General features: G+C 43.2%; 1 protein-coding gene across 7 annotated transcripts in view; it reads right to left on the bottom strand.

The window, feature by feature from the left end:
* Positions 1-986: 986 nt before the first annotated feature.
* Positions 987-20,494, bottom strand: part of TTC12 (tetratricopeptide repeat domain 12) — a 36,491-nt gene continuing 16,983 nt past the window's right edge. For 5 of the 7 annotated variants that reach the window (XM_005291349.5, XM_024109037.3, XM_065569149.1 and 2 more), the window contains 13 exons: positions 20,009-20,197; positions 18,445-18,514; positions 17,079-17,167; positions 14,945-15,113; positions 12,032-12,124; positions 11,449-11,512; positions 10,187-10,321; positions 9,915-10,019; positions 8,998-9,066; positions 7,923-8,024; positions 6,209-6,308; positions 2,801-3,026; positions 987-1,155 (listed from right to left, as the gene is read on the bottom strand). In XM_005291349.5, coding sequence (XP_005291406.2) covers positions 1,080-1,155; positions 2,801-3,026; positions 6,209-6,308; positions 7,923-8,024; positions 8,998-9,066; positions 9,915-10,019; positions 10,187-10,321; positions 11,449-11,512; positions 12,032-12,124; positions 14,945-15,113; positions 17,079-17,167; positions 18,445-18,514; positions 20,009-20,197 — 1,487 coding nt within the window. In that variant the 3' untranslated portion in view covers positions 987-1,079. Of the gene's footprint in view, positions 1,156-2,800; positions 3,027-3,054; positions 3,188-6,208; positions 6,309-7,922; positions 8,025-8,997; positions 9,067-9,914; positions 10,020-10,186; positions 10,322-11,448; positions 11,513-12,031; positions 12,125-14,944; positions 15,114-17,078; positions 17,168-18,444; positions 18,515-20,008; positions 20,198-20,494 lie in introns of those variants that run through there. The other 2 variants (XM_065569150.1, XM_042851856.2) reach the window with 2 other exon arrangements.

Raw genomic sequence — 20,494 nt, 5'->3', positions numbered from 1 at the left:
TCACTGACCAATAGTGGGTATTCCCATTGCCTCATCCTGATCCTATCTTTCTGAGTCTTTAAAGCTGCCAATCTACTTCAGCAATAAAGAACCCAGGGATTATTTCAGATCCTATCATCTCTTTAGACTAACCTCTCAGTTATGTGGTTTGTGCTGCCTCTACAGAACAGTGTCTAGTTGCACTGGCTTCTCTCTCAGCCAGGTCTTCAGATGGTTAGTAGTTATGGTTTGATTTAGCTTTGAAGAGATAAGAACAATTTATTACAGGATAGTTTGCCAGACAGAGTTTTGAATAGCCACTAATTCAAGGCCAACCACTCCAGGAAACAGACAAAAAAGAAGGACATACTAGTTGCATTATTATATTTTAAATACCGAGTTTGATTATACAGAGGATTGGGACTGTTGAGTGTATAGAGATGAAGAAGAGGGGATGTGACAGAGGTAAATCAAATAATGACTATTAGTGAAGGTAAATTGGGTGATCCTATTGATTCGCTTTCAGAAGACAAGAACAAATGGAAGTGATGAATCTGAAAGGCAGGAAGCATAAACTCGGATATATGGAAATACATGGATATTTCTGAGATCAGCTGATAATTAGCCTGTGAACTTCATTGCCACAATCTCATTCACACAGAGCTTGGCAGAATTACAAAAAAAAAAAAAGATGACATTTATGTGGGTAGCAAGAACATCCACCATTATGTTCAATACATTTGAAACAAGTTATATAAACCCTCAGGCTTCAGGACTTAAGCCAACCACTGACTGACAGGGGCAAGGAACAAAGGCAGGTTATTCCATAATTGTCCTTATGGGGACTCTCACACCTTCCGGTGCTGGCCGCTGTCAGAGCCTGGAAACTGGATTAGATGGACCAGAGGTCTGATCTGGTCTGAGAGGTGCTGTGGTGCCAAGGAACTGACTTTAATTCCCCTGGACATGGGAGCTGCAGTTTGATAAAGGACTGAAAGACTGTCTAGTCTCTTTGAACAAATTTTATTAGAGAAGGAACAAGCAACAGCAAATGGAATACTACAGTATTAACAACCTATATCCAAAAACATTTGGGGAATTCAAAGACCTTGCACGTATTTCATAGATGAGTTAAGGATTGCCATTCCATTGAGCTCCCGCAGTTGAAGAATATGCCTGCAACAACCACAAAAGAAAGCAAGGATCAGATGTTGGCAAGGATGGCATATGACTGACAATGCAAGAAATCTAAACTTCCATTGCTCTATTACATCCTGTGCACAAGCTGTCAGGAAACGTTAATGCCATATCCAATAGATTCCCCATAAGAGGAAAGCAAGACAGACAATGCTTATATATTACTGTTCCCCACACAGCAGGAGAAAATAAAAGAACATTAAACACACAGAGATACTTTATAGAAACGTCCAAGCAGTACAGTGGGTTTTAATCTATTATGGCAGACATCTAAGGTCAGTAGAAGTAGTAGAGTGAGGTCTCTCCCTTTTACTCGCTAGCAGCTTCTGATCCAGGGTTTGCATTACATTTTCTCTGCTGAAAGATATCAATCTGGGAACATCGCTCTAATCGGCAGGAGTGAAGTACTCATCAACTGGGAAGCCGAAACTTTATCCCCAGTCTCTATTCAGTAGCTCAGCAGGTATATTAGTATGTCCGTGCTCAGCTCCTATGACTGGACTGCAGGGTGTACAGTAATTAATGGGTAATGTGCAGTCTGCTAGGCCCTCTCAGTCTCTCTGCAGACATTCTTTCCAGACATTTACACTCTTGTTTTGCTCTCAGGTCATTTCTCTGATCGCTACGATTTATCGTATCATTCCTTCCTCTTCCGTTCTTTCAACAGAAGCAACATTATAGAGCAGTGTAAAACGATTCCCAGAAAGCTATCCAAGCAAGCCAACAGTGAACACCACAGACATCCAGTGACTTCTGGCTTCGTCAACATGCACAGACCCATTCAGACAGCAAGGCAACATGGACAGTTGATACTCTGCCTGCTAAGACATTCCAGGCAGCAAAAGCAAAGGGCATACATGCGCTGTGATACTGACTACAGCTAGATGGGTGTGGCTGGAACTATTATATGCACAAGATGGACAACTATCACACAACCCCAGATTAAGCCTGGGATCCTCTACCCCAAGCTTTCACACTCACTCATGCTCATATAACATTCTGTTTTGACCTTTTCTAAATATTTCTGAGATAGCCCTGGAAACCCACCCAATGGGGAGTCAAGGCTCCCAAGGGCATCTGGGCTGCTGAGGAGCTGGAAAGCAGGAAGCCCTGGCTCTGGGGCAGCCCATCTGGTGGGCTGCGCCAGAGCCAGGGAGCTGGGGGTGCAGAGGTGCAAGGGAGCTGGGAACAGTTTTCCAACAACACTGAAATCTTCTGGCAGACAAATTTTGATTTTGTGGAAAGTAAGTTTTCCATCAATCATCCTTATGGAAAGCTCCTGGTCAACTCTACTGGCCAGTGCCTGTGAATCTGCTGCAGCCGAGTGAAGCCGACACGTTTCTGGTGATGCTCCAGAAAGCTCCTGCGGCAGAGGAATGAGTCTGTGCTGACGCTGCTGCCCACAAGGCTCCAAGCAAACAGAACCTGAAACTGACAGCATGCCCCCTCTGGCCCTACAGCCAGGAGACAGGGTCAGGGCTCTCTACTCCCTGGCAAGATGGTGGTAGAGTTAGCTCTCTAGCTAGCAGGGGCCTGGTAAGTTTTTCAAGCCTGGTGCCTTAATATATTAGGAAGATATAACAGTCAGGATGGTGTCCAGGGATCATAATCTGCCCCATAATACCTTGGCTCGGCAGCGCAGAGCTTTCCTAAAGCAACTGCCGCGTTCTCTTGCACTGAGGTTTTCTTGGCTTCACCACCTGCATGTTTCAATAAGATCATCACAATGTTGGAATTCAGCAAGGATGAAGCAGCTCCAGGTACTTCGAAGCATTTGCTGAGGCAAAAAGCAGCGTTCCCCACCACCATCTCGTTCTCTGAGGCCAAGAGCTTCAGCAGCACATCAAACTCTGGGAGAAGAGAAAGGAACAACTTGGAAGGGCTGCGGTGAGTCCAGCAGAGGGCCAGGCCCCCGATACACCAGCAGAAATAGCTCTTTGAAAATGGATGGCAGAATGGAGTAGTGACACCTGACACCATGGTGGCCGCAATAACTAGTCAGCTCTGGGAACTGGACAGAGAAGAAAATGAAAATGAAAAGAAGAGCTCAACACAAACAGGGGCATTGTCCTGCTGCATGCTCCCATCCCAGTGGGCTGCCCCTCGCCCCAAGACCCAGTTTTGGGAGGGGTTGCAGGCTGCTTGCTCTGTGGAGTGTACAGCCAAGCACAGGCTCTTGGTATCTGGGAGAAGGTCAACCAAGTCACTTGTGCCCATTTCACTGAGCATCACTGACACCAGCCCCTGAGGAAACAATCTAGTCTCCCATCATGGCTCAGCGGCAAATGGAAAAGGAGGGAATGAATTGCATCAGCCTCCTCTTCTCCAGCGGAGGGCCAGATGTGGTTCCCATGCAGAGAATTAATACCATTCTGAGTGTCAGAGGGGGGCTGACAGCTACGCAACAAGCTCTTTTTTCCTCTCCCCTGAACATTCTCCCTTCGCTCTGCTCCTGCTGGCCATGGAGTTCTGCACTGAATCTGAAATTCAAACTCCGAGCCCCCACCTGGCAGTCTATGCATTTACAGCCATGCTAAGATGGAAAGCCACTGCACTAAGACTACCACCAAACCCCCCCCCCCAAAACCAAAAAAGCGCAAAGCATAGAGCCAGATCCTCAGGTGGCTTAAATCAGCCCAGCTCTGGCAGCTTCAGTGGAGCAATGCCAATGTCCATTAGCAGAGTATCTGGCCCATCAGCTGGATAAAGAGCTGTGGTGCTACTGGCAGCTCCTGCGAACAGCAGCAGCATCTCCTAGGGCCACACGATCCAAACAGCATTCAGAGAGGCTGCTTTAAAAAAAAAAAAAAAAAAGATGTCCTTCTCATACTGAAGATTCCCCATGGGCTACACAAATCTGCTCTGATTTTCTTACATTGTCCCTTCTGTTCTTCCTAATCACATCATGCTTTCTCTTTTGTTCTGCTGTGACAATAGCTCCCGAGAAGCTGGGCTGCTCCAGACTGCAGGAGGGGCACCAACAATGATCCATTTCAGAAGCTGACCTTGCTGGCCTGATTGGAATGCAGTTTAATGTCAGAGAACTACAGCTTGACCTAAAAGGGCTCCCGGCAGCAAAACAATATCTGGGCTGCTGAACTGAGCTGACAGTATAATGTGACTTAGCATAAGATGAACACCCAGAGCTCGGTTAGAAAGCATCACACTGTAGCATTATTAGTAACACGAAGAAAGGAAGCTTCTCTCCATCCACCACATCAATTAACAGCACTTACATGGGGTGTACAAAGTAGAGAAGGTGCTCCACGTGGCTTTTAATGGGCCAGAGTCCTTAGGGTTACGTTTCTCTTAACTTTGAAATCTTTCCCTTGATGCTACCAGAAAGGAACTCTCTCAAAGATCTCTTTGTAATTGGCTAGATCTAAAAACCTAGAGATCTGTTCTGAACCCCCTGCAGGAATTAACTTGCAAATAAACTCCAGCTTCATTATGCTGTTTCCTTGTCATCTCATCTTCTCACATCAATAAGGCACCATGCTGTATCCCATTATCCAGTCAAACAAAAGGGAAAGAGAAGCAGAGTTTGGAATTAAATGATCTTTTACTTTTATCAACGTGATCTGTATTCAGTCTGTCCTTGACAAAGAGTTGGTTAGTCATGCAACTAGGATTGAGGTCTCTGGAGTTGCTAGAGGAAACCCCAAAGCACTCAGCCCCGTGGGACAAACTTTTACCCAGCTCTGCGTCTGAAGTTACCAGACACAGAACAGCAGAAGCAGGTCTTTTGCTTCCAGACTGTTGAGGCCAGTGGATAAGACAATGGCCTGTAAGTCAGGAGATCTAGACTCTATTTTCATCTCTCCCATTGACTAGGTGGGTGACATTGGGCAAGTCTCTTGACCCCTCCCAGCCTAGCTTCTCTATCTGTAAATGGTGGATAATAATGCCTGCCTACCTATGCACAGTGCTTTGAAATCTGAGAGTGAAGAGTGCTACAGGCAGGCTGGTTATTATTAATTATTATTATTATTATGCAAAGAAAACTGAGGCAAGCTTAACTTATATAGATAGAGGGAGCAGGATGAAAATACTATAAAAGAGATGAGAGTTAGTTTGACAGGAAGGAAAGGGATAATCCTTATTAGCTGAGATCAGAGTGAGGTGGTAGGGCCCAAGAAGAGGAAAGAGAAAGATGTGGCACCATGCGTTTTTCTCAGTGCAATGAGGCATATCTGAGATTGGAATTCGCTGCTCAGAAGGAGAATCTCAACTACAGCAATAGTAACTTTCAGAAATAGTAGAGGCAGATTTCCACAGAGAATCCAATAAATGACACAAGCCATTGGACCAAGTGATCCAAAAGGTACTGGCCAGGTTCAGCCATCTAGGTACAACACCGGCATTCCAAAGTCCTGCAGAGTGGAATGGACTAATGCTAGATTTTCAGATGTTCTGAACCGTGTTACAGCACACGATCACAACTACATACTCAAGTGCTGATAACTCAGAAAGACCTAAAGGCACTAATACAATGGAAATGTTTGCTGGTGACACTCCCCCCACCCCCTGTCATTTTACTTAGGCCAACCTTGCAAACTTGCAGTCCATGGGAGCTGGAGCTGCATGCCACCTCTAAAAGTTAGGCCACTTTTTCAGATGCATAAATATAGTTTATGTCTCTCTTCAGCTGCCCGCACTGGGAAATATGAACCTATTTCTTTAGCCTTTTCTAGTAAACTGCTGACTGGATTCATTTCAGTGAAATGTGGTTCCATGTATTTCTCCCTGTCTGGGGATCTGCACATCAAGCCATTTTACTCAGCTAAGTGCAGCCTCCATATCCTACATTCGTTATCTGCTGTGCACATTTCCACTTGCACATGGCTGGAAAGATAATGAAGCACTAAGCCAGGAGGTGAAATGGTACATTTTTCTGTAAACATGGTGGCATCAGTATGGGAGTTTAATGGAATTAATGCTCAGCTCCATTCCAGAGGAAAAGTGTTTCTGTGATGGGAGCCCTGGGATAAACCTCTGCATTCAATCTCTGGCTAATAAAGTTGTCACTTACTTTTATCTGACTTCACCACCTCCTCTCGAGCCTGGTTGTTGCTTTGAGTACAGACAGCAAGGGTCTTTATAGCATAACAGGATGTGGTCTGTCCACCAGCCTGGATTTTAATTAGGATTTAAAAAAAAATACATATATAATTTACAGTTCACACATCACAACTTTTGCAAGAACAGAGAGAACATCTCAAGTACTGGAGGGTTGTTTATGGATGCTTTATGCCTGAGCATAAGTATCAAATCAAGATCCTTCTAGGAGATGCTGATATTTCTAATCTCCATCTCTTTTAAACCCACCAGCTCATAACTATGCACAGACACAGATTTTCAGTGACTCAAACCCTCATGCTATAATCATCTGACCTTTAATAGGACTATGTACACCCGCAGGAATAAATCTGCTATGCAAATTTATATTAAAGGGGCATTGTCATAAACGAATAGCTGATAAGGGAATAAATCCATCAAAGGGCTAGATTTACTACCCTGCAAAGGTCTTTCTTTATACTTCCATGTATGAAACTCATTTGTTCTCTCTGCTCTGTGGACCCTGCAATCTTAAATCACTTCAGAGATGAAAAGCTAGTGCATCTGCCATTGAGTCACCAGCCACTGGATATTTTTTGTTTTGGTTTGTTTTGCAAGTGACATTTAAAATTAAGAGCTTTGAGCACATACACATGAGGCTCATTAAGCGATATCTAAGAACATAGAAGCTAAAGTGGCAAAAGCCATCTTCTCCCTGCACAGAACACACAGGTATGACTGCAAAGCCATAGCTCTGGTATCGGACTCATTTCAAAATTGGGAGTTAACTCCTTCGTTACCATGCCAGTTACAAAAGCTGGACCTGGCGTTGTACTTTTCCATGCCACTTATTTGTATTACAGTAATGCCAAGAGCCCCAACCAGGCCAGGGCTCTGATCTATTGGATGCTATACAGACATATTAAAATCACTGCCCCTGGGCTTGTTTCACCATTCATTTAAGAGTCAATGGAAAAGTTCCTGTTTACTTCCATGGGCTCAGAACCAAGCTCCCTATATTAGGATCCAACTGGATCTGCAACAGTGGACTCCTGTGTTTGCCGAGAACCCCACCAACTGAAGTTGGGCTATATCTGAGCACAGGAGTCTGCCCACATGGACAGTTACAGAATTGGGGCCTTAGTTAAAGACAAGAAACAGACGGGTGAAACACGGGCAAGGGAGAAGGCAGCATGTGTGTGTGCTTTTGTATATACACTAGCTGTGCGCACACTCTGTCTATTTAACAAGCTGTTCAGCAGGAGTGATCACCATCACTACCTAAGCCTTCCCAGCTGGCAGCGTTCTGCCGGCATCACCACAGAATCGAGTCTTCAGAAAGGATTTGAAGGGAGACTGGTTAGTGGCTTTACAGACTTTCAAATAATTTATTTCACCTTTTAAGATTTTGGGCATTGGAGAAGGACACTTTTTTCTGAATGTTCAGTTAAGTGATATAAACCCATCTGATTTATAGCAGATGGAATATCTATAAAAGGCAATGCCCTGTTTTCAGTCAGTCCTGTAAGATTCCTCTGTGTCTACTATACATTTTTACAGGAGGGGTTCACTAAAACAGAGAAAAGAAGAACAGGTAATAAATATCATAGGGTGGGACTTCTGCAGTCCCAGGGGAAAACCCTGACTCTGTGGGAGTACTATAAAGTGGAATCAGTTAAGTAAATTACCTTCAAGAATCTAAGCATTTTCTTCACCACACCTCTTGTCACTGCCTCGTCTACTGCCATCGAGCTCGCTGGCAAGATGTGACTTAGAACCCCAATGGCTCTCTGAATAAAAATTTAAAAATGAAAAGGTAATGACTTTTCTCCTAAGCGATTACATCTTTCTGCCCCGTGCTCTTTTATTAGGCATCCTAATGTGTCCTTCGTTTGCGTAGGTGGCTGGGTAAGGCCAAAGTAGTAATTAAAGGGGCAAGAAAAATATATATCCTTAAGGAAATGTTATTACAGAACAACAGCTTTAGCATATTGCTCATTTTAGCATCTAGACCTAACTCAGCAAAGCTCCTAATGGCTCAGCCAAGGGAGAGGGGATTCCAAGTTTCAGCACGACTCCCGGCAGCTTGGACTATGGGAAGAGATCCCAGTTAAAAGCAGCTCAGGAGAGCTACCGCTGTTTCAGAGTAGTGGTAAGGAAAATAGATCAGCATGGCCCATATTTGTTCAGTCAAAGGAGAGAGGATTCCCAGCTGGCACCACATAAGCACCACCAGCTTGCCTTGGGAGAGCTGTCATTAATGGGAGTTACACATGTGTGGATGGGGGTACAATACTCTGGAAATGATTCAAGCACAACAGCTGAAACAGAAGACACCAAATCTGCAGTTGGTGCTTTGCTTCTGGATTCATTTCTTTGCCTATCTCTGGAAGAATTTTAACAGCTAAAACAATCCTGGTGATAATACATTGTAAAAAAAACTTCCCTGAAAAGCTGTTCTATTCACAGAACACAGAGAGCCTCTTACATCAAAATAAACGTCCAAAACAAAGCAAGGCAGAGAACTACGTTCCACTTGTGTTCTACATCGATAGCATATTCAAAAAAAAAATCATGGCTTTAGGATCATTATGCCCTTGATCCTGATTGTGCAGATTACCTTGACTGGAGCTACAGAGCTAAATCCACATGGGTGCAACAACTTGGCCTAAAGAATTCAGTTGTAAATTCAGGGCCTGAAGCTGCAAATTTAGTGAAGGGTTGGTTACACAATCTTCCCGTAGCTCAGAGGTATCCACTTACCGTCACAATCCTTCCATCTTTACTGCCAAGCAGAGATAAACATCTCCTGCTAACATCCACAGCATGCTCCTGAAACAATAAGCAGTATTAGAAATTTAGGTCTAAAGGGTCACAATCAAGCTTTAATTAGAAATGGCATTAAGAAGGCAATCACATGGCAGGGAAGCTTTCCAGGGAGATTTCCATTGGCACAAATGGCAGTTAGGTGCCTAATTGCCATTTGTGCAGTTGAAAATCTCCCCTCAAACCTTAGGGCCTGGGTAGTTTTGGCCTCAAAGAGCTTTGGATCAGGCCTCAAACTTGCACTCAGGCAATATAGTTGAGATCGTGAAATACAACTTGGTGGAGAGGAATGAATATCCATCATTCAGATTTCCACTGGTCAGGCTGTAGAGAGGAACTTTACACGGTACTTTCTGCCACCGAATATTGAGGAAACATTAAATGTTTATGTTAAAAAAAGAAGGTAATCAAAAAGGATCCTAGAGTTCTCATCACATTGTCCCCCTTTTCCCTCTGTAAAATGATTAGAGTGAAGAGCCTTGAGAACAGAATGTTAACTGCCCAAGTGCTAACTCTTCAGCCTTGACGTTCACTCCCATGCCTGCTGTGCACCAGCCATTTGAAACAGATATTCCGGATCCGTAACAGCGTAATTAAACTTTCCTTCCCAATGCAGACTGAGAGGTTCTCAATATCCACCGCAGGATGACCTCCTCCTTCCAGCCTCCTAGTCTATTTAAATGCTCTGAGATTGCAAAGACTCCCATTAACTTCAGTGGGCACTGGATAAGGTCTATATACAGTAATGAGAGAGAAAGGGGTGGGAACTGTTCCTGAAGCGCTAAGGCTCCAGGTAAGCAGTAAAAGCAATCAGGAAGCTTCTTGAGAACATCAATAAACCTTGCATGTCATACCTGAATGACCAAATTTGATTCCAGGGATAAGTTCATCATCAGGCCCAGCACTGTGAACAAACATTCTTGGTATCCTGCTGAGTTGCCAGTGGCGCAACACTCATCCTACAGAGAGAAGAACAGACTATTCAGCATCCGATTCAAAATGAACAGGTTCTAAAACACATGTCCTCAGCACACCTCACATCTGCCAACTGATCAATGATTGTCAGACACTCTGAGATCTCTGGAGGAAACACTGTTGAACTACTAGTATTCATTAAGTTAATTACCACAAGCTTTAAATAGGCCTGCCAGCATTCCTGGTTTTCAGCCATCTGCAGTCGGATGACTACATCAGCACACAGGTCCCCCATGATGCCAATGCACTGGGTGAGGGCTGGCTGGTTCACCTGTTTGACGGTTTTCTTTAAAAACAAGAGTAGAGAAAAAGAATATTCAGGACAACAGTGATGAAACAATAATAAAGTGCAGAATACTCCTTTGTCATTGTTATTCCTGCTGATTTAGCTGTGGAAACAGGAACTCTATAATTACTCCTCTCATATAAATCACAGAGGTGCACCATACTTAGCAAATTACCTTGACTGAAGCCACAGAGCTAAATCTCTGCATATTGTTTTGAAAATTTACACCAAAGGGGAACTAACAATTGTCTCTCTGCCTCCTGACCTCAAAATGATAGAACTCCCTTCCCCACCAGGTCGTGCCCAAACAGCATGACAGACCCAGGGATAGTGACAGTCAACAATTTTAACACATTTTCAAAGGGAAAACAAAAACAGGTGAATCCCAGCTATCGTTCCATTTTCTTGTCACTCATTGCAAACAGTAGAGAGGAGTTTTTCCTTTTCATTATATCCATTTTTGTCTAGTGCAACCCATGTCTAACCTGAAGCACCTCCCGCTATTCCAACAGAGGAATAATAAAGTACTACGGATTTGAAATGTGAATAAACTATAGCTAAAGAAAAGAAATCAAACCACCAAACCCATTTAATTTGTGACCTACAGTTGCCTTCAGAGCCATATCTCCCTAAATAGGAAACATGTGGAATAAAATCAGTCAATGAGACATTTGAATCTGGGACAGAGTGAACTAGTTAGTGACAAGCGTATCCAAAGTCACAAAAAGGACTGGGGGAAAAAACCCTCACACAGGGTGAAATCTTGGCCCCACTGAGGTCAATGGAAGTTTTGCTACTAGCTTCATTAGAGCCAGAATTTCATGTCAGGAGTTTTGTAAAGTTGCTTTCTTGCTTCAGAGCATAAACCAACTTCTAAATATTGGGGAGGAAACTTTCCCTAGGGGCAGCTTGCTGTGCAGCAAGCAGTTGTGGGATTTCTTGCAACTACTGGACTGGAAGGATCCTGAGATGATTCAGCATGGCAATTCTTACATTCCTAGGACTAAAGCATCATGCGAATTCCAGCTGTGAACCATCAGCCCCGAAGCTAAAAGGAACTGACAGAGCAGAAATGATGCAAACAGCACTTTTCATGCAAAATATGGAAAAGCTAGGCTCTTTCTTACCAACAACTGTGCGAACAGAGGCAAAACACTTGTAGAAAGTTTGATACGACACTGGATTTTGAACCTGTTGGCAAAGCAATATTCATCAGCTGGTTGTGGCTCTAGACAAAACGAACACTGAAAAATGCACCTTGTAGCAACCAAAAGGCTGGCTCAAATCTTATCCCAACTGGAGGGGATTCAAAACAACAATATAAATGCAATTTTACACAAAAACAAACATCCTTGGTTTTCCCAATATCCTGTTTTAATTTTGCATAAAAACTTCCTTACTATGTAAGAGTTAAGTCTGCCCTCAGCTATGCTTGTGCAAATCCAATAGAGTGACACTGGTGACAGTGAAAAACCTCAGGTTACTCTCCTGTAAAAAGTGCAAGATGAAAAAATCCTTCCATTTTTGCCAAGATTTCTTATTTAGTAGTACAAGCATGAAATGGTCCTTCGGCCTATCAGACACATGAAAAGTGTATTCTGTATGCAGCTCCGCAAGTTGTTTTTTTCTGACTTAATGTTGTGTATTCTGGGGTTAATCAAATGACCTCACAATGGTAAAAAAGTGAATAGTTTAAGAAGTACTAGTTACTTTTCCTCCTTGATTAGGTTAGATAGCAGGTTCATGGCACAGCTAGCCCTGTCATCCATAACATTGACGAATGCAATCAGCATCTGCAGCCACCTGTAAGAAAGTTAATGCTCATGTCAGATATGCACCAGGGTAACATTTACAAGAGCACTTAACTGATTTAGGAGCCTAAGTCCCATAGAGTTCTAGTGGGATTTAGGGCCAAATCCTCAGTTGGTTTTAATCAGGAAGCCAGGCTGATTTACACAGCTGAGAATCTGGTGTAACGTTTTCAAAAGCACGTAACCAATGTAGGAGCCTAAATCCTTTGATTTTGAGAGAGATTAAAGCTTAAGGTCTAGGAGTCTAAATGACTAAAGTCAGAAGGACCATCATGATCATTTAGTCTGACTTCCTGCACATTGCAGGCCACAGAACCTCACCCACCCACTCCTGTAACAGACCCCTAACCTCCGGCTGCGTTACGGAAGTCCTCAAATCATGATTTAAAGACTTCAAGTTATAGAGAATCTACAAGTGAGCCGTGACCCATGCACCTGCAGCTCTCAGTGACTTCAGTTGCAGTTGTGGATACAGAACACCTATGAGAATCAGCTGCACATGTGCATTTTGCACACCTAACTCTTTTTTGACAATCATGCCCAGACTCCTTCAAAAGTAGACACAAGGAGCTGTCACGATAGTTTAGACCATGGCAAAATTAACTGACGTTAATAAAAGCATCCAAATTTTCCTGCAGACATGGCTCATTTCTTTAACCTTCCTTTTGATTAAAAATGTCTCTGGATTAATGTTGTACATACTTTAGTATGTACATCTGTTTAATCTTTTCCATTCATCAATTATTTCATTTAAACCAGTCCATTAACATTTATTCTCTGTTTAATTGTAGCAGTAGATAATGGTACAGTAACAGAGATAATGGACTGTGGTTTCTTCCTCCATTCAGTGAGTCATTGCAATCCTCTGAATAATCATACCTTTCAGTTATTGCATGATGAAAGACTCAGCTTGAAACTCAACACATTCAAAGATAACTTAATAAGCTCTCGATGAAGAGACAGAAGTGCACATAGTTGACTATCGCCTAAGGAAAGGTTACTAAGTAAAGTTACTTGAGAGGTGCCCTGAGGTTATCTAAAGCCCTTTTCTATTCAGCTGTGAAAACGTGCTTGGATGTGAAATCTGCCACGTGCTGCAGAAAGTTAGGATGTCTTTCCCCACACTCCTAACTAGTGTAAGTTGAAGCATGTTGCATGGTGCTCCTCTGACCATTGCTGCTCTCTTTGTTTTACAGCTTTTGCTCAGCTGGGCCTGTCACTTCAGAAACTGTCCAGGGATAGTTCTGGTGACAAGAAATCGGGCACGACTTGGGAATTCAAGAATTTTTTTGGTGTTAGTTTGTGAACTTAGTCCTGGTGAAAGGTGTCTGAAGCCCTCTATGGTTCGGTCATTAGCCAGTGGGCACTAGGACTCAAGAGACCTGGGTTTAAATCCCCTGCTCAGCCACAGACTTCCTGAGTGACCTCAGGTCAGTCCCTTGGTCTCTCTGTGCCTCAGTTCCTCACCTGGAACAGGGGCAATTGCCTCACAGGGATACAGTGAGTAGAAATGCATTAAAGATTGTGAGGTGGCAATGGAGGCCACAGAAGTACCTAAGATGGGTAGACAGCTGGAGTCCAAGCCTCCCTGCCACTGTGCCTCACCCCTGATCTGGGGACACCTTTAGGGAACAATGGAGTTAAGCATCCCTAGCCCAGTCAGTCTCTGGCCTCAAATGTTGAGGCAGACATCAATTGTGCCAATTATTGCCACCTGTGTTGGTGATTTCTGTCATATGAACAAGAACGCAGGAAGTGGGATGAGATTACTATATTCATTTGGCAGAGATCACGAAATAGCCATCAGAGGGAACTGACTTTTAGCCACTGTTCACCTGGGCTAGGTTCAAATTCATTAGCTGTTCTGTGCTGTTAACGTCACAAGCCAGAGCTACAGAAGACATTCCCTATTTTCAGACCAAAATTCTCTCCATCACTGCAGCCTTCACTGCTTATTTGGTACTCTTCCCAGTTAGTATTAAATATGACCATGGGACCCAGTAGCAGATTCAGATTTTGAGCAGTGGTAGAGCCACGGGGCAGAGGGGCACGTGATGGGTCATCGGTGGTGCCACTTTATTTATATCTGTTGACTTGAAAAGACACCACAAAGTCTGCTAGGTAGGAAGAGTGGGGAGAGTCACTCGCCCATTAGCTCTGCCCCTGGAGGGAGCCACAGAAGGTACACCCAAGAGGAGAATTTAGCTCTGGACACTTTTTTGCCTGGACCAGAGGTTGGCAACCTTTGACATGCAGCCCATCAGGGTAATCCGCTGGCGGGCCGCGAGACATTTTCTTTATGTTGACCATCCACAGGCACAGCCCCCTGCAGCTCCCAGTGGCCACGGTTCACCGTTCCCGGACAATGGGAGCTGCAGGAAGCAGCGGTCAGAACACCCCTGCAGCCCACGCCGCTTCTCGCAGCTCCCACTGGCCGAGAACAGTGAACTGCAGCCACTGGGAGCTGTGTGGGGCTGCAGGGATGGTCAACGGAAACAAAACGTCTCGCGGCCCGCCAGCGGATTACCCTGATGGGCCACGTGCTGAAGGTTGCCGACCCCTGGGCTGGACTTTATTTTCCCTTAGATTAGATGTGGATACTGAAGTGCTCCCACTATGGGTTTGGATGACCTGGAGATAATGGTGTTGAAAATATTGTCCAGGAATCCAATAATTCTAATCTAGTTGATTTGGGCCATAACTTTCAACTTCCTGAGTGACAAGGCTAAGTGGGAGTTCCTTATTTTATGTTATCTTTCAGCTGTGGACTGCAAGTGCACAACTGTTTATGGATTCTAGCAGAATACAGTACTTGGTTAGGTTCTGGTGCCTGATCAGCAGACCTCTTCCATTCTCGGTCTGAGAGTACAGAGACAGCAATGCCAAGCTCTGCTTCTGGATCTCAGGCACGGCAGATGATAGCAGCATGGGAAGCTGCACATTCACATCAGGGTGAGTTAACAACAATCGCTGATTCTCCTCTGAAAGAGAAAAGGTCTGCGTCGTACATCATGTGCCATAAAACCCCACTACAGCAATGAAATCAGAACCTGTAGAAAATCATTCAAATGTATCATCATCTTTATTTCATCCACTTAAGGGCCCTTACTCTATGTGACTGGCATACAGGAGTGTTCATTCACATGATATAATTTCAGGGAAAGACAAGGCTAGAGTACTGCCCTCCATCCATTACTCAGACTCTCCAAAATGGACAGAGCAGCTGGTCCCTTAGCACATTCATGCAATATTCAAATTCTGCTGTCATTTGCACCAGTTCAACCTCTTGGACATTAGCTGGGTCACATAGTGTGTAAATCAATGCACATTTTGGCCCCAAGGTTTCAAAATGTTCAATATTTTCCTTTTGTGCCATTTGGTATACCATCCCTTACCTTGCTATTCCCTTTCTGCCTACCTACAACCCCTCTAGAATTACAGGATTGAGGGGCCTGTTACACACCCGGTATGCTGTGCCAGTGAATGCAGATTCTCTGGGTCCTAACAAGGTGTGCTTTATCATGCTACAGTGGCACCTGTATATGGCATTCAGCCTTGCCATTGCTGTAACTGGTTTAAGAAAAAGGACCTCAGTTTCCAAAAAGAGCATAAACAAAAAAATATGGATCTTCCCATGAGTTTACTACTATTCCACAGGGAATCTCACCACCAATATTTTGCTACCACTCTTGGTACCTGCATGGAACAAAATTTTGTTTGCACTATCAGACGCCCTCTGGCTTCCCATTTGACAAGAACAAATATGAAAGTGCCAAACCGTCTGTTTGTCTCTCTCAATGGATCCTTCATACCATATAATAAAATGGAATGAAAGCTACAAAATTAGGAGAATGGGCAGAATGCAAGCCAAAATCATCCGTAGTCACACACAATGAGCCACAATTTTAACTTAAGTATCGGGGGGTAGTTGTGTTAGTCTGTATCCACAAAAACAACAAGGAGTCCCGTGGCACCTTAAAGAGTAACAGATTTATTTAGGCATAAGCTTTTGTGGGTAAAAACTCACTTCTTCAGATGCGTGGAGTGAAAATTACAGATGCAGGCATTATATAATGACACATGAAGAGAAGGGAGTTACCTCACAAGTGGTGAACACTGTCAACACTGGTTCTCCACTTGTGAGGTAACTCCTTTCTCTTCAAGTGTCATTATAGAATGCCTGCATCTGTAATTTTCACTCCACGCATCTGAAGAAGTGAGTTTTTACCCACGAAAGCTTATGCCCAAATAAATTTGTTAGTCTTTAAGGTGCCACCGGACTCCTTGTAATTTTAACTTAAGTAGCTACACAAAGTCAGCAGAGCTATGTTGATTTACTAGGCAGCCGGCCCTCTGTTTTAAAAGTTAAGCCAGAATGGATCAAAAACACACTGGAAAACATCACTAAGGCTCACATTTACTCCAGACATCAGAATACTCAAGAAGATAAACTGCAAACAACTTCTCCTAGCTGTTCTGCACTGGCTTTGTTTGTTGAAGTGCACATGGGCGCAACCCTAGAAGGGACTGGTTGCAAGCCCTCCTTGCTACACACCACTCCCCACATTAGCTAACCGGAGCTACACACTCCAGCAAACAGGGAAGAATTAGCTCCTGACATATAGGTACTAATGATGGAAGACACGAACCCAAGACCAAATGATGTCCCCAGAACAGGAGCTCACTTCAGCCTCTGCAATAGCTTTAAGCCATCCATTAAAATGGATAATAATTTCACTGCCTAGGGGAACCACAGCCACAATTGTACTTACTGCTAGCTCTATGCCTGCAGCAGTTGCATCTGACCTGTAAATCTGTGGTGTGCTGCAAGGTCTAGACCCAAGTGCTCTGGGGAGTGATGTTAATTGAAAACAATAATTTCAGATGTAGTCAGTGCCATATTAGCAGTACATTAACAATGATTAATGCTGATTACACAGTCTTACCGTTCCCAGCACAGACTGCTTGCCAGAGGATGAGAAGAGAAATTGACAATTCCGCTTCAGCAGTGTTTTCCTTTGCTACAGCGAGGCCCCTGAAATGAAAACATATATCTACAAAACAGCAAAGGAAAGAGGAAAATGTGGAGTTAGAGAAACCCCATGGGCTTCTCTACCGGAGGATCTGCCCCAGGACTTTTTCTTTATGTTCCCAAGCTCCAAAACTGGCTATTTTAATAAACACGTTTAGAAACGCCGGTTCCATTTCCCAGTCAGACTCCTTTGCCATAATGCCTGTATAACTGCCTGCTTCATGGACCCCTGCTGAGCTCATCCCTGCACGCGATGGATCAGTGAGAGCTGGGCTCACCAAGAAGCCACATACTCGTGTGGATACGGGGGCACTGCTTCGTATCTCAAGCAACCACCAGTGGCGGATACGGAGAGACTCTGAAGTGATCACCAGGATGCAGCCTTATTTGGAATCCTAATGCACCACTCCCATTCATTCCAGCTTCTTGGGACCACCTCAAATCTCTCTGTGCTAGACCCATCTCAAACCAGCAAAAATTTCTGGTCGTCATGTCTTCTGCATAACATTTTGCAGCCAATACCTAACTGAACCCTTTCCAAATATATCACCAATGAGTCTGTCATCTTTTTCCCAAAAGAATTTCAAAAAACAGATTTTAGCACTAAGCAAATGGCTTTGATCTCATGCAGAGCATATATCCTCTCGTCCATGAGGCAGACTGAATAGCACAGGGGCTTAGTCAAAGAAGGTCACTAGCTCCTTTTCTTGACTAGTACAGTACAATACAACGGGCAGCCAAGAATATACAACTGATTTATAGAAAGTATAAATCTTGGAGGATGAGCCTCTCGCTCGATTCTAGGGCTGAAGCGGATGCCCAGCAACAGTTTTACAGCTTACGTTAGAGCCCATCGCCAGCTGGTGTAAGTTAACGTAGCTCTTTTGGCATCAGCACAGCTGCATCAATTTACCCCAGCGAAGGATCTTGCCCTCAGTGCATTAAGTAACTGCGTTTCTGCATCTGAGATTCTTTTAGGTTAAGTTTTACAAACCTACTCGTCTTCGCAGCTACACAGAGGAATGAAAAGGACTAACCCTGCACACGTACCCAGGTGACTAAAGACTGAAGCATAGCAGGTGTTTTGCCCGTTACATCCAAAAGAGCATTATTTGTCTAAAGGTCAAATAGAAGTCAATATAGTCAGACATTAAAATGCTGTCACATTATCTTTTGATCATTTCATATGAATTTCATGAGAGGCGATTGTGTTTCTTTAAAATATCTTTTCATTTCCTCATGTTGTAATACCCCACTGTTCTCCTTATGAGATCCCTTACCGTCTTATGACCTTATTGTCGCTGATGATACTGAATCCATTGTTTGTTCTAAATAAAGTTTGTTCAGTGCCTGAAACAAATTCAGAGATAACCACATCAGCCCAGCAATCCATCTGGCTGATATATCATCACGAAGGCACACTCCTGTTCTCTAGAAACAGTGTTAAGTGACAGGGTCACAATCAACAGCTTTGGGGGGGAGAGGGGTGAAATTATACATATTTACATGATAAAAAGGGAAAATCCTCTAAACAGTATTTGGAGCAGAAACAGCACTGAAGTGTATACACTCTGATTCATGTCTATAATTGTACAGAGTGAGTGACTTCATTTAAAGAGCTTTGCAAGGAGTCAGGAGGATTTAAACACCAGTCAGGCTTTGCAAATCAATTCATTTCATCTGTGAATTGTAAACATTTTTAAACAAACAGCTGTTAAAGGATCCAAATCAACACTATGTCCACGTGGGATTGGAGGAAGTAGGATAAAGTAGGAAGAGCCCAACTGGCTCACTGAGTCCAGGCCCCTATTAAAGAAGAATACAGGCCCAAGAGAGAGGACATCTCACATACTGAATGCTACACAGCTAGGAGAATGTAATGCACTGTACATTTAAAGGGTTAGATCCTCATTTGGTGCAAGTTGGGTGGCTCCATCGGGAATTGGCCTAAAATTTACTTTATGCTCTAAAATTAAATCATAAAAATCAACTCCTTCTTTACTTCTCTTTTAAGACCAGAGCTCTGCAACAACTGGTGATACTCAAGCACCTGTACTCTTTGCTGTAGATTTTAGCAACATTATCAACACATGCAATGGAAACACCTGAACTCAGAACTTGTCAGGATTTCAGTAGAGATGAGTCTAAACTATGATTTTCACATCTGATATGAATTTGTCCAAAGTCTGCGTGGCTTTGGGTCTAGCATTACATTTGGAGCCCATCTAAAAGCCTTTCAAATTCAATGTTCTCTTCAAAAGGCAAAATGTTGGTGATTTATCTGATCATTTACATTATGTTAACAAGGATTAAGTCACTATCCCAATGAACTGAACAACAGTGGCCAGTTTCAGAAGAAAGCTAGAGTACTGGATACTGAATGGATTCACGTGGTTCCAGTTTACCATACATTCATGGGAGAATTTTGCCATCTAGGTTTGTTACTGAACATTTATCCTCATTTCCCAAACTATGCGGTGTCTTCTCCTTTGATGTGGCACATAACTCTCAAGACCGTTAATGGGAGATCTACACTCACCTCCTCTAGGGGAAACGGAGCTACCTTTCAATATTGACAAAGTAAGCGCTTCACGTTATTCTGCACAGCATGCCTGATTTGCACACAATTGTGCTCAGATTTTAGGTCCAAAAATATGTGACTGTTTCATACATGCATTTACTGGCCCAAAACTTTTGAAATATCAAGCCCATAATGTACATTTTTTTTTAAACAGGGGTAGAGTTTTTATAGGCCCAATCCAACTCTCATTAAAAGACTTCCATCTATTCGGCTCATGCCCCAAGTTAGCACATTAGACAGACAGATTTGCATAAAATACTTACAATCTTTTATTGATTCAGTCAAAACTCTAATCCCGCCTGCATAATAAAGGATATTCTGGTCAGGTCTATTGAGTTTCTGGAGCAGCTCTTTCACAGACACAGCAGTATGCTTTCCAGACTGAAATTCCTCCAGAGCTTTCTCTTCCTCTTTTGCTTTTCTTTCCTGTAAGTCTACTTCATTCATGCAGTCTTCAACACCAAAAGGAAGAGAAACTAAAAATGTAATTCAGTAAAGAGGCCACAAATTCTTGATACACATTAAGGACAGTGAGGAAAGAAATGAAACACCATTTGATATCCTAATGTTGACCAATATATGCTGGGCAAAATATATATAATTACATTATCAATATGGATTATTGACACCACATATATTAATATGCATTAAGCGTACAATACAAGTATGATGTTATATTGTATATATTTCTAGCCGTTACATATCTTAAACTGGCCTATGTTTTTCTACAATCCTGTTCACTTATGCTA

The sequence above is a fragment of the Chrysemys picta genome, chromosome 16, assembly GCF_011386835.1.
Source record: "Chrysemys picta bellii isolate R12L10 chromosome 16, ASM1138683v2, whole genome shotgun sequence".
In the NCBI taxonomy this organism is placed as follows: Eukaryota; Metazoa; Chordata; order Testudines; family Emydidae; genus Chrysemys; species Chrysemys picta.
Note: the sequence above shows the minus strand (reverse complement) of the source record. Positions and strands in the feature narration are given on the sequence as shown.